At 47.3% G+C, this 20,270-nt stretch overlaps 1 protein-coding gene across 1 annotated transcript in view; it reads right to left on the reverse strand.

The window, feature by feature from the left end:
- Positions 1-20,270, reverse strand: part of TOGARAM1 (TOG array regulator of axonemal microtubules 1) — a 66,551-nt gene that overhangs the window by 41,536 nt on the left and 4,745 nt on the right. The window contains exons 2-5 of the mRNA XM_063439457.1: positions 18,286-18,415; positions 12,700-12,953; positions 10,970-11,196; positions 7,166-7,266 (exon numbers count right to left, since the gene is read on the reverse strand). Of these exons, the coding sequence (XP_063295527.1) occupies positions 7,166-7,266; positions 10,970-11,196; positions 12,700-12,953; positions 18,286-18,415 (712 nt within the window). The remainder of the gene's footprint in view (positions 1-7,165; positions 7,267-10,969; positions 11,197-12,699; positions 12,954-18,285; positions 18,416-20,270) is intronic.

The raw sequence follows: 20,270 nt of genomic DNA on the forward strand, positions 1-20,270 counted from the left end.
CCCCCATATTGCACAGACCCACCCGCCACCCCCCCCCATATTGCACAGACCCACCCGCCACCCCCCCCCATATTGCACAGACCCACCCGCCACCCCCCCATATTGCACAGACCCACCCGCCACCCCCCCCATATTGCACAGACCCACCCGCCACCCCCCCCCATATTGCACAGACCCACCCGCCACCCCCCCCCATATTGCACAGCCCCACCCGCGACAACCCCCCCCATTGCACAGCCCCACCCGCGACAGCCCCCCCATTGCACAGCCCCACCCGCGACAACCCCCCCCATTGCACAGCCCCCCCATTGCACAGCCCCACCCGCGACAACCCCCCCCCATTGCACAGCCCCCCCGCGACAACCCCCCCCCATTGCACAGCCCCCCCATTGCACAGCCCCACCCGCGACAACCCCCCCCCCATTGCACAGCCCCACCCGCGACAACCCCCCCCCATTGCACAGCCCCACCCGCGACAACCCCCCCCCATTGCACAGCCCCCCCATTGCACAGCCCCACCCGCGACAACCCCCCCCCCCATTGCACAGCCCCACCCGCGACAACCCCCCCCCCATTGCACAGCCCCACCCGCGACAACCCCCCCCCATTGCACAGCCCCCCCATTGCACAGCCCCCCCATTGCACAGCCACACCCGCGACAACCCCCCCCCCATTGCACAGCCCCCCCATTGCACAGCCCCACCCGCGACAACCCCCCCCCCATTGCACAGCCCCACCCGCGACAACCCCCCCCCCATTGCACAGCCCCACCCGCGACAACCCCCCCCCCATTGCACAGCCCCACCCGCGACAACCCCCCATTGCACAGCCCCACCCGCGACAACCCCCCCCATTGCACAGCCCCACCCGCGACAACCCCCCCCCCATTGCACAGCCCCACCCGCGACAACCCCCCCCCCATTGCACAGCCCCACCCGCGACCACAGCCCCCCATTGCACAGCCCCCCCATTGCACAGCCCCACCCGCGACCACAGCCCCCCATTGCACAGCCCCACCCGCGACAACCCCCCCCCATTGCACAGCCCCACCCGCGACAACCCCCCCCATTGCACAGCCCCACCCGCGACAACCCCCCCCATTGCACAGCCCCCCCATTGCACAGCCCCACCCGCGACAACACCCCCCCATTGCACAGCCCCACCCGCGACAACCCCCCCCATTGCACAGCCCCCCCATTGCACAGCCCCACCCGCGACAACCCCCCCATTGCACAGCCCCACCCGCGACAACCCCCCCATTGCACAGCCCCACCCGCGACAACCCCCCCATTGCACAGCCCCACCCGCGACAACCCCCCCATTGCACAGCCCCACCCGCGACGACAACCCCCCCATTGCACAGCCCCACCCGCGACGACAACCCCCCCATTGCACAGCCCCACCCGCGACGACAACCCCCCCATTGCACAGCCCCCCCATTGCACAGCCCCACCCGCGACAACCCCCCATTGCACAGCCCCACCCGCGACAACCCCCCCATTGCACAGCCCCACCCGCGACAACCCCCCCATTGCACAGCCCCACCCGCGACAACCCCCCCATTGCACAGCCCCACCCGCGACAACCCCCCCATTGCACAGCCCCACCCGCGACAACCCCCCCATTGCACAGCCCCACCCGCGACAACCCCCCCATTGCACAGCCCCACCCGCGACAACCCCCCCATTGCACAGCCCCACCCGCGACAACCCCCCCCCCATTGCACAGCCCCACCCGCGACGACAACCCCCCCATTGCACAGCCCCACCCGCGACAACCCCCCCCCATTGCACAGCCCCACCCGCGACAACCCCCCCCCATTGCACAGCCCCACCCGCGACAACCCCCCCCATTGCACAGCCCCACCCGCGACCACAGCCCCCCCATTGCACAGCCCCACCCGCGACAGCCCCCCCATTGCACAGCCCCACCCGCGACAACCCCCCCCCCATTGCACAGCCCCACCCGCGACAGCCCCCCCATTGCACAGCCCCCCCATTGCACAGCCCCACCCGCGACAACCCCCCCCATTGCACAGCCCCACCCGCGACAACCCCCCCCATTGCACAGCCCCACCCGCGACAACCCCCCCCATTGCACAGCCCCCCCATTGCACAGCCCCCCCCGCGACAACCCCCCATTGCACAGCCCCACCCGCGACAACCCCCCATTGCACAGCCCCACCCGCGACAACCCCCCATTGCACAGCCCCACCCGCGACAACCCCCCATTGCACAGCCCCACCCGCGACAGCCCCACCCGCGACAACCCCCCATTGCACAGCCCCCCATTGCACAGCCCCACCCGCGACAACCCCCCCATTGCACAGCCCCACCCGCGACAACCCCCCCATTGCACAGCCCCACCCGCGACAACCCCCCCATTGCACAGCCCCACCCGCGACAACCCCCCCATTGCACAGCCCCACCCGCGACAACCCCCCCATTGCACAGCCCCACCCGCGACAACCCCCCCATTGCACAGCCCCACCCGCGACAACCCCCCCATTGCACAGCCCCACCCGCGACAACCCCCCCATTGCACAGCCCCACCCGCGACAACCCCCCCCCATTGCACAGCCCCACCCGCGACAACCCCCCCCCATTGCACAGCCCCACCCGCGACAACCCCCCCATTGCACAGCCCCACCCGCGACAACCCCCCCATTGCACAGCCCCACCCGCGACAACCCCCCCATTGCACAGCCCCACCCGCGACAACCCCCCCCATTGCACAGCCCCACCCGCGACAACCCCCCCATTGCAGTCCCACCCGCGACACCACCCCATCGCACGCACACACACACACGCACGCACGCACACACACACACCACCCCCGCCCCCCCCCCAAATTTCAGACCACCCCACCCACATTTCACAGGCCCGCCCACGCCCCCTTTTCACAGACCCCGACCCTTTTTTTAATAAACCCGCCCACATTTCACAGACAAACGCCCCCCCTAGTTCACAGACCCACCCGCGGCCTTTTTTCACAGACCCCACCTCTGCCTTATCACAGACCCACCCGCCCCAATTTCACAGACCCGCCCCATTTCACAGACCCCCGTGCCCCCTTTTCACAGACATGACCGCCCGCATTTCACAGACCGGCCCAGATTTCACAAACCTGCCAACAGCCATTGTACAGACTCTCCCGCCCCCATTTCACAGACCTGCCCTCCCTTCACAGACCCACCCACACACATTTTACAGACCCAACCGCACCCCCTTTTCACAGACCACTGCCCACATTTGACAGAATTGCCCTCTGTTTATAGACCTGTCCAATTTCACAGACCCGCCCTCCCCTCAGACCTGCCCACGACCCCTTTTCACAGACCCGCCCTCCCCTCACAGACCCACCCGCGGCCCCATTTCACAAAAGCCCGTCCCCCCCTTTCACAGACCCGCCCGCCCCCACCCCCCTTTTCACAGACCCGACCGCGACTTCAGACGTGCCCCCTTTCCACAGACCCAACCGCGCCCCCTTTCCACAGACCACTGCCCACATTTTACAGAATTGCCCATTGTTCACAGACCTGCCCCATTTCCACAGACCCGCCCACGACCCCTGTAAAATGAGGCCGCATCCCCTTTTCACAGACCACCCCTCCTTTTCACACACACCCACCGCCAACATTTTACAGAACCGCCCGCTTTTCACAGCCACGACCAAATTTCACATACCCGCCCTCCCGCATCCCCTTTTCAGAGACCTGCCTGCATTTTATAGAATCGCCTGCTTTTCACAGCCCCACCCCCATTTCACAGCCCCACCCACACCCCAGTGCCCTTTTCACAGACCCACCCACTTCACAGCCCCAACGGCAACCCCATTTCACAGCCCCGCCCCCATGTCAGAGCCACCCATTTCACAGCCCCGCCCCCATGTCACAGAGCCACCAACACCCATTTTACAGACGTGCCCTTCTGCTTTTCACAGGCGTGCCCGCATTTCACAGACGAGCTGCACTATCTGAGCCACTTGTGTGGGTTGTAGACTCTGTCTCATGCTACTGTCATGATATTTATATCGGTAGACATTTTGTGGTATGATAGAAATTAAAAGTGTATATTGCCTGAGTCACTCAGAACAGAGCAGACTCCAGATTGGATTTCAGGCTAACAAAAATACATAAAATGTCTATCCTTTCTGTAACCAGCCACTGAGCCTGAGCTAAGGAATGCGTTATATAAACAAGCCAAGTGATAGAGCATTCCATCCCCCTGCTTCATTGCTTGTTTAAATGTTAATGGAAGAGAAATAATTTTTAACACAGACACTAGTGACAGAGAAGACAAGTAATTAATTTTACAAGGTCCCATTGTAAGTAAAGGGTAAAATTGAGTTTAGACATGTCAATTCTAGAAATTACGATCAAAGTCGTTGCCACAAAGACTGAGGCAAACGCTTTGGTCCATAGAGGGCAGTCTCGCCTCACTAAACCTTCCTATCCAGGAAAGAGTTAACTTTTCCTGATGACGATTTTGATGTCATTTGGCTTATGTAAAATAACTACCATAACTTAAATTTGCTGTCAGTTCAAATACCTAAATTGCAATCTGCAGGTTGACTACACCTTCAGTTTCCTATTGGCCTTATCAACTAATGATGTACAGAGAGTCTGGCCGTTTAAAAGTTAGGACAAAGGGAAGAGAGAAGTTAAGTGGAGTTTTTGGGCTTTCAGATTCGGACATTCAGAGAAATCCAGGACAGATATTCACTCTGGGACTAACAACACTTAAACTCTCTTGGACCCAACTCAAGAAACACTCCTTGACACTTACTTTTTACTATTACTTACATACCTCCATACAACCAATCATACATGCATTCAAGTTCCTTGGACTACCTACTCATCTGATGAGAATATCTACTTAAAGCGAAACTCCAGTGCCAGGAAAACTATCCGTTTTCCTGGCACTGGAGGCTCCCTCTCCCTCCCACCCCCCAATCCCCAGTTGCTGAAGGGGTGAAAACCCCTTCAGTGACATACCAGAGGCAGCGACATGTCCCACGTCGCTGCTGCTTCCTCCTCCCCGCCGCTCCTTCTGCTTAAGTCGGCCGGTGGGCGAGACTGATCCCGCCGGCCGAGGAGACCTAATGCGCATGCGCATTAGCGCACCCCATAGGAAAGCATTGAAAATTAATTTCAATGCTTCCCTATGGGGAATAGAGCGACGCTGGAGGTCCTCACACAGCGTGATGACGTCCAACGACGCTCTAGCACAGAAAACCTGTGCTAAAGAGCAGGAAGTTCCCTCTAGTGGCTGTCTAATAGACAGCCACTAGGGGAGGACTTAACCCTGCAAGGTAATTATTGCAGTTTAAAAAAAAAAAAAACTGCAATAATTACACTTGCAGGGTTACGGGTAGTGGGAGTTGGCACCCAGACCACTCCAATGAGCAATAGTGGTCTGGGTGCCTGGAGTGTCCCTTTAACTGGTAATTATGCTGGTTTTATTTAATTAATCCAAATTAAAAATCTAATAGCATGATATATGACTGGATAAATCTTAAACTGGATATATGACTGGAGAAATCTTGGTTAACTAAAGAATATATAGTTATAAACATTCCATTCTGCAGGTGGAATTAAGAATAATTATATATTAATGTGATTATTATCACGCGTTAGCATACCGCTGTTTTTATCCAGGTGTACGGATTTGCTCTTAATAAGATGAGATTTTTTAGGCAAATTAAAATTCAGCTTATAGAACCTGGTAGATTATTCTTATTAGATGGTTCCAGGAAATGATTAATGAGCTGGTTTAAATGTTATTTTAATTGAAAATAGGATATTTTATGCCTAGGAGGATCTAGCCAGCATTGAAAGGGTTACACAGTTGATATAACTGTTAGCCAAGGTTTTACGACTTTTCGCTGGAAGTTTAGCTTTTTGTCTGTGAAGTACCCTCATAAATCTAAAGTCTTGCCCGTTGATGCTGTTAGCCATTGGAACGCGTTTTAACATTGCCATTGTATTGCATACTTATGTTATACTAAAATATTCACTGATTATTATTATGCATGCTGCCTAATATTATTATATCACAATAAATTATATCTATTTTTATAACAAATTGTGATTTTATTTGTATGGAATACATTTCACTTACAACGATCTCTAAGATCTGAGAGAATTGAAATAGTGGGCAATTCTCTACGGTTTATTATTATCATCCCATAAATATCCCCACACTACCACTAGAGTGAAAGCACCGCCAGCATTCTAAAGTGACCAAAACATCAGCCAGGAAGCATAGGAACTGAGAAGTGGTTTGTGGTCACCACCTGCAGAAACACTTCTTTATGTCCGCCTGTTGTCTATCCCATTTGCACAACAGCATGTGAAACGGATTGTCACTCAGTGTTGCTTTTTAAGTGGACAGTTTGATTTCACAGAAGTTACATTGTGTTGTTTAAGTGTTCCCTTTATTTTTTTGAGCGGTGTAAGTATATAAAGCACTAGCACATTTTATAGTTATAATATATAGAAAGAAATCACCCAAGTTAACCTAAAGTGTAATACAATAAACCTTTAAAGCAATTTTCTTAAATTTGACATTTCAATAGATAACTCCCTTTTTTGTTGGGTACACCTGCTCTATCACATGTATTACAGAGGCAATAAAGTCATACTTATAAAGATATTATCACACCAGCCATGTCAAATGATAAACACTAGGAATTTAAATGAATAAAATACAAAGTAATCCCCATTTCTGGTACTTTGCATTACTGTATTCCACTCCTGTTGGAGGCAGAAAGATTTTGTGTCACCGTGATTTTTTTCTATTTTATTCATATAAATGGATAGTGTTATCTTGTTTTCCATGGCTAGAATAATAAATCACAGATAAAAGTAAGATGTTATTGCCTATGTAGTACATATGATGGGTAAATTACTCTATTAAAAAATCTATTTGTATAGGATATATATTTATTTCCTATTAAGCCAATTTACCTTCTGTATAATTAACAGTTTATTTGTGTTGACACTGACTGACACACACACACACACACACACACACGTTTGCAGAGGACTGAGGACATTGCAGCTTCCATTGTACGTCAGGTGAGTACGGGACTAAATACGACGCTGAAAAGCTGATCGCTGTGGCTTCTCCCTTCAGGTCTCAATAGAACGTGGGAAACCTACCTTGCTGGGGACTGTCAGTCTTCTTAGGACCATCCTTGTTCCGTGAGGAAGGCAGTCTAGGAGGGCGGACTTTGGGTTTCGAAACAGCAGCCATTTCAAAACTATTGGAAAAGATTTGTCAGTAATAATTTGTCAGTAATAATCTATCAGAGGAGATGCATAAAGTAATTAACAGGCTAAAACTGAACGTACGGAAGAAAATACCCAGCCCCGTCCAATGAGCATTTCATAAATGCCAAGTTGGTATTTCACTGAAATTTCAACCCAGTTTAAAGGCATCATAAGACAAAGTAGACAATATTTCCTATACTTGACAAGCCCTCACCCATCACCAATGCACAGCACTGACAACTCCTTGCAGATAAAGTGCCAGGAGCCAATGATTCAGGCAAGTAAAAAACGTACTATCCCCAACTACCCGGGCCAGTGAGGTCAACATTAGGGATCTTAGCAAAAGACTACACATTCTGTCATCTTTTGGGATCTCTACATGTTTTGCAACTAACCAGTCCTTAAAGCTGCTCTAAACCCTGTCCATTTGTTGCAGGCAACAGCCAATGGCAGCACATCCCCTCCCCCTGCCACATATGTTTAAACCCCTTCAGCAACTTGGGATGAGGGGTGGGAGGGAGAGGGGCATTGGAGAGTCCCTTTAAATAGAATTTTCGCTATTTTCTTTCTACTTGCCATTCCTTTGTTCCATTTGTTATTTCAATCCTGACAGAATTTCTAATAGAGGCCATGGACTCTGTTTTAATACATTTTGGATAAACTTAAAACATCTGTACATTTTTAAATATTTAGAAATTTCTTTTAAATATATCTAAAAATAATAAAATCATGTAATTTCTTAAAATGTTTTTAAGTTTTATTTTCCATGGAATTGGCAAATTCCCACAACACCATCTGAACAGGAGGAGAAGAAGCTACACATGCATCCATTCTTGACCTTTGTATTTTTTACCACGGCATCAAAATATCCAATTACTAAATTTTTCGCTGAGTTCTTCCTTCTCCAGCATTGCCATTTCTGATTTACATATTTTTATTTAAATTTTCCCAAGTAATTTTGATAAAGCATGTGCACTTATATATTGTGATGAAACTACCCTGTTTATTCGGTACTTTGACTTTCTTTTGTTTGGTTGTTGAAACTACCGAACACCAACTGCAAAGAAAACCATGAATTAAGTGCTCTCCCTGTAGAGTTGAACACCACGTGAAGGAGTAAACCGCAGCCATCTTGTTCGGATGAAAGGACTTGGTCGTCGAGTGTCTGGAACTAAAAATCGGACACTACTTCCCGAACACCGGTCAAACTTTGCGAACGCCGGCTTCCTTTCCCAGACCAGCCAGGAAAGTGCTATTTAGTAGTTTTGTTCCACGAACTAGGGGAACTAACGCATCTATGAGCAAGGGGGTACCGTTCGTGGATTTGTTCGGTTTCAAGACTTACCGAAATAGACCGACCGCACAACCTAAACTCATGGAACTATTTTTGGGCAGGAGCCTCGTGTGCGGTCGGTCAAATTAAGACAGCCGTGATCTGGGTGACCAACATATACAAAAATCACCCAGATCAGTTCAGGGGTTTAGGAATTTCATGGATATCAAGGGATGCAACATTTATGGGGATTGTGTGTGTTTTGGGGTACTTTTAAAGTTTTTGGGAAAACGTGTTTTTTCTGCCTGGAGATAATGGAGTAGCTACAGTATCTGACTTCTCACAGGCAGAGAGGAGGGATTGTATGGTATATGTAGGAGTGTGTCATACTTTGTAACTTTGCTGTTATTGGTTTGTAACTTGTGTTGTAGTCCCCCACAAGGTCCATATGGGAGTGCCCCTTGCATAAAAGCCAAGTGTGGCACCATTAAAAATCATTCCTGTTGTACCATTCATCTAGTCTAGGCTGATGTTTGGGTAACTGTCTACTTGCTTGCTGTGGAAAAACTGCTTGTATGCTGCATTCGTCTGGGAACCGTTCAAATCTACACCTGAACTGCAAGCTATAATCACTCAGGCTTCATCAGTTCGGGAGGAAATAGGCAAACGGGTATCTACAATACCAGCGTTCATAACATATCCATTTCCCAATTGACACCTGTTCCTCTCTTCACAATTGTCTATTCTGTATTCTTTAAACAAGACTTCCATTAAACCATAAAATTCTATCTTCATTTAAAACTCAAACTGGATGGTTTCATTGGAATTTCTTTGGACATCCAATACATTCATAAACTTTGTGCAGGTTTGTAGTATAGATCAATGTAAGAGCCATCAGAAAAAAACGCAAGGTTTTACTTAAGGCCAACCACAGTTCCTGGGAGATCTAGTAATCAGGAAGAGAAGAAGCAGTAATATGGCAGTGTGCAGGGAGGAAGAGCTTAACCCCTTAAGGACACATGACGTGTGTGACACGTCATGATTCCCTTTTATTCCAGAAGTTTGGTCCTTAAGGGGTTAAAGGAGAGTTGCGCTCCTGGGAGCCTGTTCTATTAAGTGACAATATATAGATTAAAATGTGGTGTGTTTATTTGGTTTTTTTTTGGCGTGCGCACTGTTCTTTAACATTTGCATGGCTCTATGAATTTAAAAATAAAATTATATGAGAGATTTCATTACTCCGTAAGGCCATAGTGTATTAGCAAACCAGTACATCACTACACTAATGTAGGTGTGTCCACACTAGATTTAACCTGGGAAATAAAAAAAAAACCCACTGCAATGCTTCCAGAGACTCTTCAAATTATGCTTTCCTGTGGTCACCACCTCACAATAGGAACCTGTACTGGTGGGGTGTGATGCTCAGCACAACAGGAATCCGGTCTGGATTCCCAATATACACAGAAAACAAGGAAACGGTGGGGCACACACCTGGGACATCTATTTCTAAGCATTGGTGCTGCCATAAAGCAGACTGCCCACTTATTCTGCTCTGGTACTGACAGAGCCAAACACATTAGCAGTCTGCCGTGTCAGTACCAGAACAGAACACAGAAGGAGCCGAACACATTGGCAGTCTGCCGCCCTACCTCCTGTGTTCTTCTCAGGTACTGATATAGAGCACAACACATTGGCAGGCTGCCGCCCTACCTCCTTCTGTGTTCTGCTCAGGTACTGACATAGAGCCGAACACGTTGGCAGTCTGCCACCCTACCTCCTTCTCTGTGTTCTTCTCTGGCACTGAAATAAAAGGTAGGGCGGCAGACTGCCAATGTGTTCGGATGTCAGTACCAGAGGAGAACATGAAAAAAGGAGGTAGGTGGCAGACTGCCAATGTGTTCGGCTCTATGTCCATACCAGAGCAGTAGTTCACCCAGTATCAATCAATGAGTAAATAGAAAAAGGATTTCTGTTATATCTAATGTAATGGGACAGAAAGTTCACAGCCCCTCTGCTTTCACAGACTTTATTCACAGGGATTAAAAAAAAAGTTAAATACTAATAACCATGCTGGACTAGATTTGAGTTTGCTTTTCCTTTAAGAGGTCTGCGAGTTCCTCTGAAAAAGGTCACCAGTAGTTACTGTTTAACATCGGACAGGAATTTCACATAGTTTTAAACTCACTGACAAATCCTCTGCTATGTAAGAGCTGGATAATTTCCAAAGTCCTTGAGGAGGACGCAAAGCCTTTAAAATTTCAACATAGTTGTAATGTTAGAAGCCATTCCATGCAGGAACTAATCCCGCTCTGCTTTGATAAGGCATTGTGGAAATATACATATATTATATATTTTACAGTCATGTTATACCCATCAAGGATGTAAAATTTAAGGAAGTGGCACCTCAAACCTGTACTTACGGTTTCTTGATAGGAGGAGTTGGCGACAGTGGCGTTCTAACAGATTCCATGCTGTAAATGCCGCTCTCCCTGTACGAGCCAATCACTGGAGAAGAAGTCAGACTTGGGGAATCCAGATTTAACTCCATTTTGGTGGAGTCTGGACTCTCCAGGTCAGACAGGCTGCCGCTCATCTTGGCTCTCTTCTTAGCTGCGCTATTCCGAACATTACGAAGAGAACTAATCATCTAAACATGAAGATACGAGGGTTAGATTTGCTATCAGAGGAAACTAAATAACTCAAAAAGAAAAAGGGAGAGCCTAGATATAAATATGAGGCACGAATATAGGTAGACAAAAATGGGGGGGTAACCCCTAAATGGTGAATTTATAAAAAAAAAAAAAAATTCTAAATGCTATCAGAGGAAGGAATAACAAATTAAAAAAAAATATATCATTTGTCAGCCATTAGCAATTCAGCTTTTTGTAAGGAAAAAAAAAAAAAAGACTTAAAAAAGCAAGAGCTAATTAAACCCAACACAGAAGGACAGTCAATGTGCAATGTTTGAGTACAGCACAGAGTCTCCTTGTGGATTAAACACCAGGAGCTGAAGACAGAAGATTCAGACATCAGAGGACAGCTTTAGATTAGTAGATCTACATTCCACTGCAGCGCCAGCCCACCACACCCCAAGCAAAGATGGCGTTGAACTACTCCCTTGTGCTGGCTTTAGTACATCTTTAGCCAACATCTCATGACAAAGAAAAAAAAAAAATAGAAAGTTGTTTTGGGGAAATGTTAAAGGACCACTATAATGCGAGGAAAACACACTCGTTTTCCTGGCACTATAGTGCCCTGAGGGTGCCCCCACCCTCAGGGTCCCCCTCCCGCCCGGCTCTGGAAAGGGGAAAAGGGGTAAAACGTACCTTTTTCCAGCGCTGGGCGGGGAGCTCTCTGCCTCCGATCCTCCTCCGATCCGCCCCGTCGGCTGAATGCGCACGTGCGGCAAGAGCTGCGCGCGCATTCAGCCAGTCGCATAGGAAAGCATTATCAATGCTCTCCTATGGACGCTTGCGTGCTCTCACTGTGATTTTCACAGTGAGAATCATGCAAGTGCCTCTAGCGGCTGTCAATGAGACAGCCGCTAGAGGCTTTGGGGGAAGGCTTAACCCATTTATAAAAACATAGCAGTTTCTCTGAAACTGCTACGTTTATTAAAAAAAAAAAAAAAAAAAAAAAAAAAGGGTTTAACCCTAGCTGGACCTGGCACCCAGACCACTTCATTAAGCTGAAGTGGTCTGGGTGCCTAGAGGGGTCCTTTAATGTTTACATTTAATATAAAACAGCGCTAGTTACCATCATTAGAGGCATTTCATTCTTCAGATATTATTAAATCAGAGTTTGATGACACTGAACACTGTTGAGGCTTCTCATTAAGAAACAGTGGATTCAATGGTTCAATATGAGGAGCATGTTATTGGTGGAGCATGGCAAATTGGCAAGCATGTGTCCCATGTCTATGAGAAGCACTTCATTGAAGAAAAATCATGAATCCTGAAGACATCATGGAAAGCAGAGCAGAGAGAAATCTGTCCCAGCGCCGGATTACAGGTACATTTAAAGTGTTTATTTTGCAGTTTATTGGGGGAGGGGGGCTAAATGTAACAGATTATGGGAACATGCAAAAAGGTAATATTTAAACAGATACATATTTAAAATGTATGATTTATTATTTACAGAAGCAACCTACCTCTTCTCGATCATCATCGTCGTCATCTTTCAAACTTAAGTCCAAGAGGTCAAGGACGATATTTTCTTCATTACTGAACTCATCATTGACCTGGGAATCATCCAGCACATGGCTGGTGTGAATGCTATGAATGTCTGGCAATGATCTGGCTGCTTTTGTGATTGGTGGCATCGGTTTGGATCTGTTTAAGTCTTTCCGTGTGGACGGGACTCTCACTAAAGCAGCTTTCAGTATAACTGGAGATTCTTCCCGAACTGGATAGGAAAAAGCACATGAGCAAAACATTTTAAGAAATCCTACAGAATTAGATACTGTGTTATACTGCAGGTATATATTGCAAGAGACACTACTATGGGTTAATTTTTTTTTTAATGCTTTTATCAGTAAAGTTTTCACTATTTTGAAATAGTTAACGGTGGCAACATAATTTCTTGTTTATATCTCATATAGTGGGACTTACTCACTACATTGGCTTACTGTTTGGATGTCCTCTTACTCCACACCTCTTTGGGAAATAACCCAATTAGACTTAGAGACACTATAGTCAACCAGACCATTCAGCTCAATAAGTGGTCTGGGGGCCAGGTCCCTCAGGTTTTAACCCTTCACATGTAAACATAGTTTTAGATAAACTGCTAGGTTTATATTGCAGGGTTAAGACAGCCTCTAGTGGCGGTCTTCCTGACAGCCGCTAGGGGCACTTCTGCAGCGCTGGATGCGAAATTCGCATCCAGCGTGCAGAACGTCCATAGGAAAGCATTGAGAAATGCTTTCCTATGGACGGTTAGAATGCGCGTGGCTCTTGCCGCGCATGCGCATTCCGCTCCACTCGGGAGCCGACTTCGGCGTGGAGGAGAGGTCAGCTGGAGCCCGGCGCTTGATTAAGGTAAGCTGCTGGAGGGGTCTTCAGCCCAGCGGGAGGGGGGTCCCAAGGATGATATAGTGTCAGGAAAACAAGTTTGTTTTCCTGACACTATAGTGATCCTTTAGTATTCAGCTGTAGGCAGACTGCTCCTGTACCAGGTTCAAGTCTCATTCTAGTCTACGGTGTCTGACCATATCACCAAAAAGCAGTTCCACATTTATCACGTAGAACTGCTCTGTATATTTACAGCAACCATGTCACAGCTGCTACCAGTTTACCCATTGCCCTATTCACCGCAACAGATTGTGCATGCGCGGTTTGTGGCGGGGTTAACTCTTCTGGGAGGAGAAAATGATAACACCATATTGTGCATGCGGACATCGCAAACAACACTTTGAAAATTGATAGAGGCAGGTATGGCTACTTTGTAAAAATCCCTGCAAGTTGCAGGTAGACCCAAAAAGGCTTTTTATAAATTGCTGTAATACTAAGCTGTTTTCAGAGCTGACAGTATACGAAGAGTCATCTATACACCATGTACAGTGTCGTAATGCAAAGTTATGCTGCTTCAAGAAACATTAAAGTTACACTAGAGACCAGAACAACTACAGCCTATTGTATTTGTTCTGGTAGGTAGAATTGTTCCCTTCAGGCTTTTTGAACTAAACACGGTTTGTTTCAGAGAAAAGGCAGTGTTTACATTACAGCCTAGAGATACCTCCTCTAGCAGTGGCAGAACTACTAAGCTAGCACTTCCTGTAAGACCGGGAACCGTGGCGAACCAGGTACAGGAGGGGAGGGGAGGAGGGAGAGGGGTAGGAAAGGTACACATGGAGGGGGAGGAGGGAGAGGGGTAGGAAAGGTACACATGGAGGGGGAGGAGGGAGAGGGGTAGGAAAGGTACACATGGAGGGGGAGGAGGGAGAGGGGTAGGAAAGGTACACATGGAGGGGAGGAGGGAGAGGGGTAGGAAAGGTAAACATGGAGGGGAGGAGGGAGAGGGTTAGGAAAGGTACACATGGAGGGGAGGAGGGAGAGGGTTAGGAAAGGTACACATGGAGGGGGAGGAGGGAGAGGGGTAGGAAAGGTACACATGGAGGGGAAGGAGGGAGAGGAGTAAGAAAGGTACACATGGAGGGGAGGAGGGAGAGGGGTAGGAAAGGTACACATGGAGGGAGAGGGGTAGGAAAGGTACACATGGAGGGGAGGAGGGAGAGGGTTAGGAAAGGTACACATGGAGGGGAGGAGGGAGAGGGGTAGGAAAGGTACACATGGAGGGAGAGGGGTAGGAAAGGTACACATGGAGGGGAGGAGGGAGAGGGTTAGGAAAGGTACACATGGAGGGGAGGAGGGAGAGGGGTAGGAAAGGTACACATGGAGGGGAGGAGGGAGAGGGGTAGGAAAGGTACACATGGAGGGGAAGGAGGGAGAGGGGTAGGAAAGGTACACATGGAGGGGAAGGAGGGAGAGGGGTAGGAAAGGTACACATGGAGGGGAGGAGGGAGAGGGGTAGGAAAGGTACACATGGAGGGGAGGAGGGAGAGGGGTAGGAAAGGTACACATGGAGGGGAGGAGGGAGAGGGGTAGGAAAGGTACACATGGAGGGGAGGAGAGAGAGGGGTAGGAAAGGTACACATGGAGGGGAGGAGAGAGAGGGGTAGGAAAGGTACACATGGAGGGGAGGAGGGAGAGGGGTAGGAAAGGTACACATGGAGGGGAGGAGGGAGAGGGGTAGGAAAGGTAGACATGGAGGGGAGGAGAGAGAGGGGTAGGAAAGGTACACATGGAGGGGAGGAGGGAGAGGGGTAGGAAAGGTACACATGGAGGGGAGGAGGGAGAGGGGTAGGAAAGGTACACATGGAGGGGAAGGAGGGAGAGGGGTAGGAAAGGTACACATGGAGGGGAGGAGGGAGAGGGGTAGGAAAGGTACACATGGAGGGGAGGAGGGAGAGGGGTAGGAAAGGTACACATGGAGGGGAGGAGGGAGAGGGGTAGGAAAGGAGGGAGAGGGGTAGGAAAGGTACACATGGAGGGGAGGCGGGAGAGGGGTAGGAAAGGTACACATGGAGGGGAGGAGGGAGAGGGGTAGGAAAGGTACACATGGAGGGGGAGGAGGGAGAGAGTGAGGAAAGGGACACATGGAGGGGAGGAGGGAGAGGGGTAGGAAAGGTACACATGGAGGGGAGGATGGAGAGGGGTAGGAAAGGTACACATGGAGGGGGAGGAGGGAGAGGGGTAGGAAAGGTACACATGGAGGGGAGGAGGGAGAGGGGTAGGAAAGGTACACATGGAGGGGAGGAGGGAGAGGGGTAGGAAAGGGACACCTGGAGGGGAGGGGGAGAGAGTGAGGAAAGGGACACATGGAAGGGCTTTGTGGAGAAGGGAATGAGACACATGAAGGGGCTGGGGGTGAAGGAATGAGATAAATGGGAGCGCCCAGAGAAAGTTTCCCACCAGAGCCCGGTGGTTTGTAGTTACGCTGTAGCTCACTGGCCACTCCTCAGATGGCGGCTAGAGGGGCTTCCTGGGACAATGCTGCACACTGTGACTGACATTCAGTGTCTCCACCCTCTGCATGGAGACATGGAAGTTTCCACATAGAGATGCGTTGATTCAATTAATCTCTATTGAGAAGATACTGATTGGCCAGGATAGTGTTTGGCTCTGCTCCTTGGCCCAGATCATAAGAATTGATCAGAGCACATGGAAGGTAGCCTTTTAACTGATTACGTGTCAATTAACCTTCTGCACGCTGCCCATAATATAGCATGTTAGCAAGGGTTAACAGACCTAAAATAAAAATATTCAAAAAAAAGGTCAACTGATCTCCATGTGCTAAAACATGCTGCAACCTCAGGAATCCTCTTCACACAGGTACATGCTGGGGAATCTCATTTACAATGCTCCATGACAACAGATTTTTGGCATACATAATGGCTTAACTTGATAATGCATTTTGAACAAATACAGAAACACTTTACCATTTGTACGTGGTACCGAGTGCATAAAGTTATCTCTAACACCTCCACAGTTTGTTGCTGGATTGAGTGACAAGACCACGTGTGCGGATCAACTATTTTGGAAGTTGATACATTTGATTACATGACAAGTGACGGTATTTCCCCTGAGAGTTACATTTTATCCCTCTTGTGAAACAGAATAAAAAATAAATATATATATATATTTTTTATTTATTTATTTTTTTTAAAGCCCATCGACAACATATTGTTAGACTATGGATGGAGTTAAAGGAGACTTTCACACATTGTGGTTCGATATGTTGATGAAATGAGCATGTATTAAAGTAAGACTTGAGAATTTATACCCCCGGTAGTGTTGGAACAGGTGAGGTGCATGGATATTGGGATCAGTTACGTCATGCATATTATTCTTATGCTATCCACCCAATATGAAAATCAAAATGTTAAAAAGTTAAACAAAATGATATATTTTCCAGAAGACATTCCTCTGTTAACCAAAGAGAGTGTCAGTGCCTTGTGCAACATTAGAGAGGTTTTAGAAGTGGAATTTCCACACCCATTATGAAGGATTGCTAATGACGGGTTCTTTTTGTAATTAGCAATATTACCGTACTTTAACACCAGCAAGATGAAAGGACTGAAAGCCAATGAATCAGTGTGCTGGGAGGCATGGAAAGTCGTCCCTTGGGGAGTTTACATTCATTGCCAGCACCAAGATACAAACTAAACAAGCTGCCTCGTTTATTATTCAAAGCATTCATGTTGTAGTCAGCACAGCTTTTGTCTATAGAGAGCTGTTGCTAGGGCTGGAAAGGAAATCCAAGTAACTCATCTCCAAGACTGTTCAGCAATAAAACAGGAATTGACAAAAAGGTTTAACTTCCCCCAAGTTGTTGTAAAACTACAAATCCCATGCTCCTTTTCCAAGACATTGAAGCAGTAAAAACAGTTGTGGCTACAAGGTAAACGTCCTCAGTGTATAATGGGAGTGGTCGCATTTCCACTAACCCTTGCCACAGCTGTCATTATTTTTTAATGGTGTGAATGTTATACTGCTCCCTCCCCTGTGATTGCCCTCTGTCAGACATTCCTTCCCTCTATCACTTCACCTCCCTACATAAAATTGTGACCAATAATACATTGCTTCCCCCCACGTCTTGCAGCTCGCTGTAATATTATGAAACCGCTGTCGCCCTGCCATCCCTCATTAAAAGTAGTCAAGCCGTTTTGGAACAGTTTAACTTATAACCTGGGGTTTATCTGACGCCACTCCCCACCATGCTCTGGCTGTGAGTGACCAGGCCATCTTCCTGCCCGCTTCTTCCACCCTGCCATGTTCCATTTAGGTCAAAGAAAATAACGCTGTGCATGCTGGTATAACTGAACTACAACTCACAGAAACCCTTGTAGTGCCATAGATATACGTATTTTTTTGATATAATGAACTGAGAGAGAATGGTTCCTTTAATGATCAGTGATGGGATTTGAATACTTAAGCGTTGGTGAATTATATTAATACTTTAGGTTCTGTGCTCTCGAAAAGATTATTAAACTGTATTTGTCAGGGTACACACAGCTGCAAATTAAATCAAAGCTCACTAAAAATAACACAACTGCAAATTAAATCAAAGCTCACTAAAAATAATCTATACATTGCACTGGCAGGTTTCCTAAAAATGCCTTTTAATAAAGGTGTGTGGAGTTCTGGGATATATAAAAATAAAAGCAGTGTCATCTTACCAGTAACCGCAGCTGGTGGATCGGGAGTTATGCTGTAAACGCTGTTAGATTGATTTAGAACAGAATGCCTAGTTTTAGCTGTGGGAGTTTTCACAACAGGTGTGTGGTGCATGTCAAACCTCGAGGACAGCTGAAACGGATTAAAAAGACATTTGTTAGATACAAATGTGGCACAATTAAAAACTCATAACAGCTAAAAGGACACTCCATTGCCCAAATAGAAGAACAAAAAATAATAATAATAAATCACTATTTAGCACAATAACCCCAGCATTTAATTATATTTTCTGTCCAATCACAGACTCCCAATGCAGCTCAATGAGAAGTCTTTGCAAGGCAGGTGCTCTGGGAAATTGCTGCCTCTAGTTTATCTCCACTGAGCTAACCAAACCAGTAACAGGACTTGTTTTCCCTTTTTTTTATTCAAATCTACACTTTTGTAAAATGAAAAAAAATAAAAAACATTCATTCAACACAACTAAAGTGTTTTAGCAGTTTGAAGTGTCCCTTTAACGGTGATAGAAAGATCCTCCATCTCTCTACAAACTGGAATAGCGCAGGTTGTCTTTGTACGCAGCACTGGGCACCCTCATCCTTCTTTGCGGCAATCAGATGGAGTATCAGAACGGAGTAATACAACATAAAATACTCTGAGCGCTGTCTATCAAAATATTGTGCACAAGTACAGAGAGGACCAAAGCAGGGATAGGCTAGTACCATCTGCTAGACAAGAATTACAGTGATGCAGACCCCACCCCAGCTCAAACAGATGATAAGTAGGGGGAAGAGGAGAATTACTGAATGGGAAAGGGTCGATTGTCAATACTGAGTTTGAAGGGTTACTCCAAGAACCATGACCACTTCCTGGAGCCTGCCTGTGCATCTTATTTTGAAAAGCTGCACACTGCATGTTTAACCCCTTTGCTACCAGAGGTGTAACTCAACTTTTGGTAGAGTCATAGGGCAGCATTAGCCAAACCAGAACTAGAATTCCAGGCTGGCCAATGACAATCTTGTATGCACGAACACTAATTCAAAGGCTGCGAGCAGTCAGTGGACACTCCCAGCCAATAAATAAGCAGCGGGATGGGCATCTGGCCGTAAACAATGCTTCAGAGGACCATCAGAGCGAAGCAGGACATTACCAGGAAACTGTGCCAGGGTACTCCAATCATAACTACTACAGCATGTGTAGCTTAGTTAAATGGACAATTGCAAATTGAAAATTATTATTTTTTGTTGTTTTTAATAGGATAATCATTTCATCAAGTTTTGAAAGAAAATGGATTTTAAAATTAAGTATATGGACCACATACATGTACCTAGTTAGTCTCTATGAATGAAGCAGGGAAGACCATAGGGACGGTCAGTTTTCCAACACTGTCTGACCCAAGGTTCATTTATTTGGCTGAAGGATCGGGTCACATACTAAAAATGTAGGGATAGCCCTGATAATGAATTGGTCTTGGACACTACGCAGATCTCATTGTCTGCAGTAATGTATGCAATCAGTGCATGATCCTCTAGCGGATGTAACTTGGCAACCACACACCTTGTAAATCATATGTTGGACAAACCTTGCAGGCAAAAATAATATTTAACTACGGTCACAAAAATCTCACGTCAAACATGTCTGTGTAAAAGAAATAGCGGAAGAAGTCAGTTGTGGAATTAATGCTGCCTGGTTACAGTCTGAGGTCTTTACATGTGTTATGGAATAAATAACATGCTTGTTTTAAATGGAATCTGTTCAGCTCGTGAAATTGTATTTACATTTAAAACACAGTCTTGAGTGGTGTAGCGTAATGACTTTTCGACAGGTGAAAATTTACATACAAATTTTGGGTGGGTGGGATTCAAATTCATATCTCAACAGTCCCTTTCAAAACAACCCTATTTAAATTGATTCTGCAATAAAATAAAAACCATGTAAGTTAAGGAGTAAAAAAATACCAGAAGTCAAGGGTCCTGCAAACTTTGCTGTG

This window comes from Pelobates fuscus, chromosome 13, assembly GCF_036172605.1.
Source record: "Pelobates fuscus isolate aPelFus1 chromosome 13, aPelFus1.pri, whole genome shotgun sequence".
Lineage (NCBI taxonomy): Eukaryota > Metazoa > Chordata > Amphibia > Anura > Pelobatidae > Pelobates > Pelobates fuscus.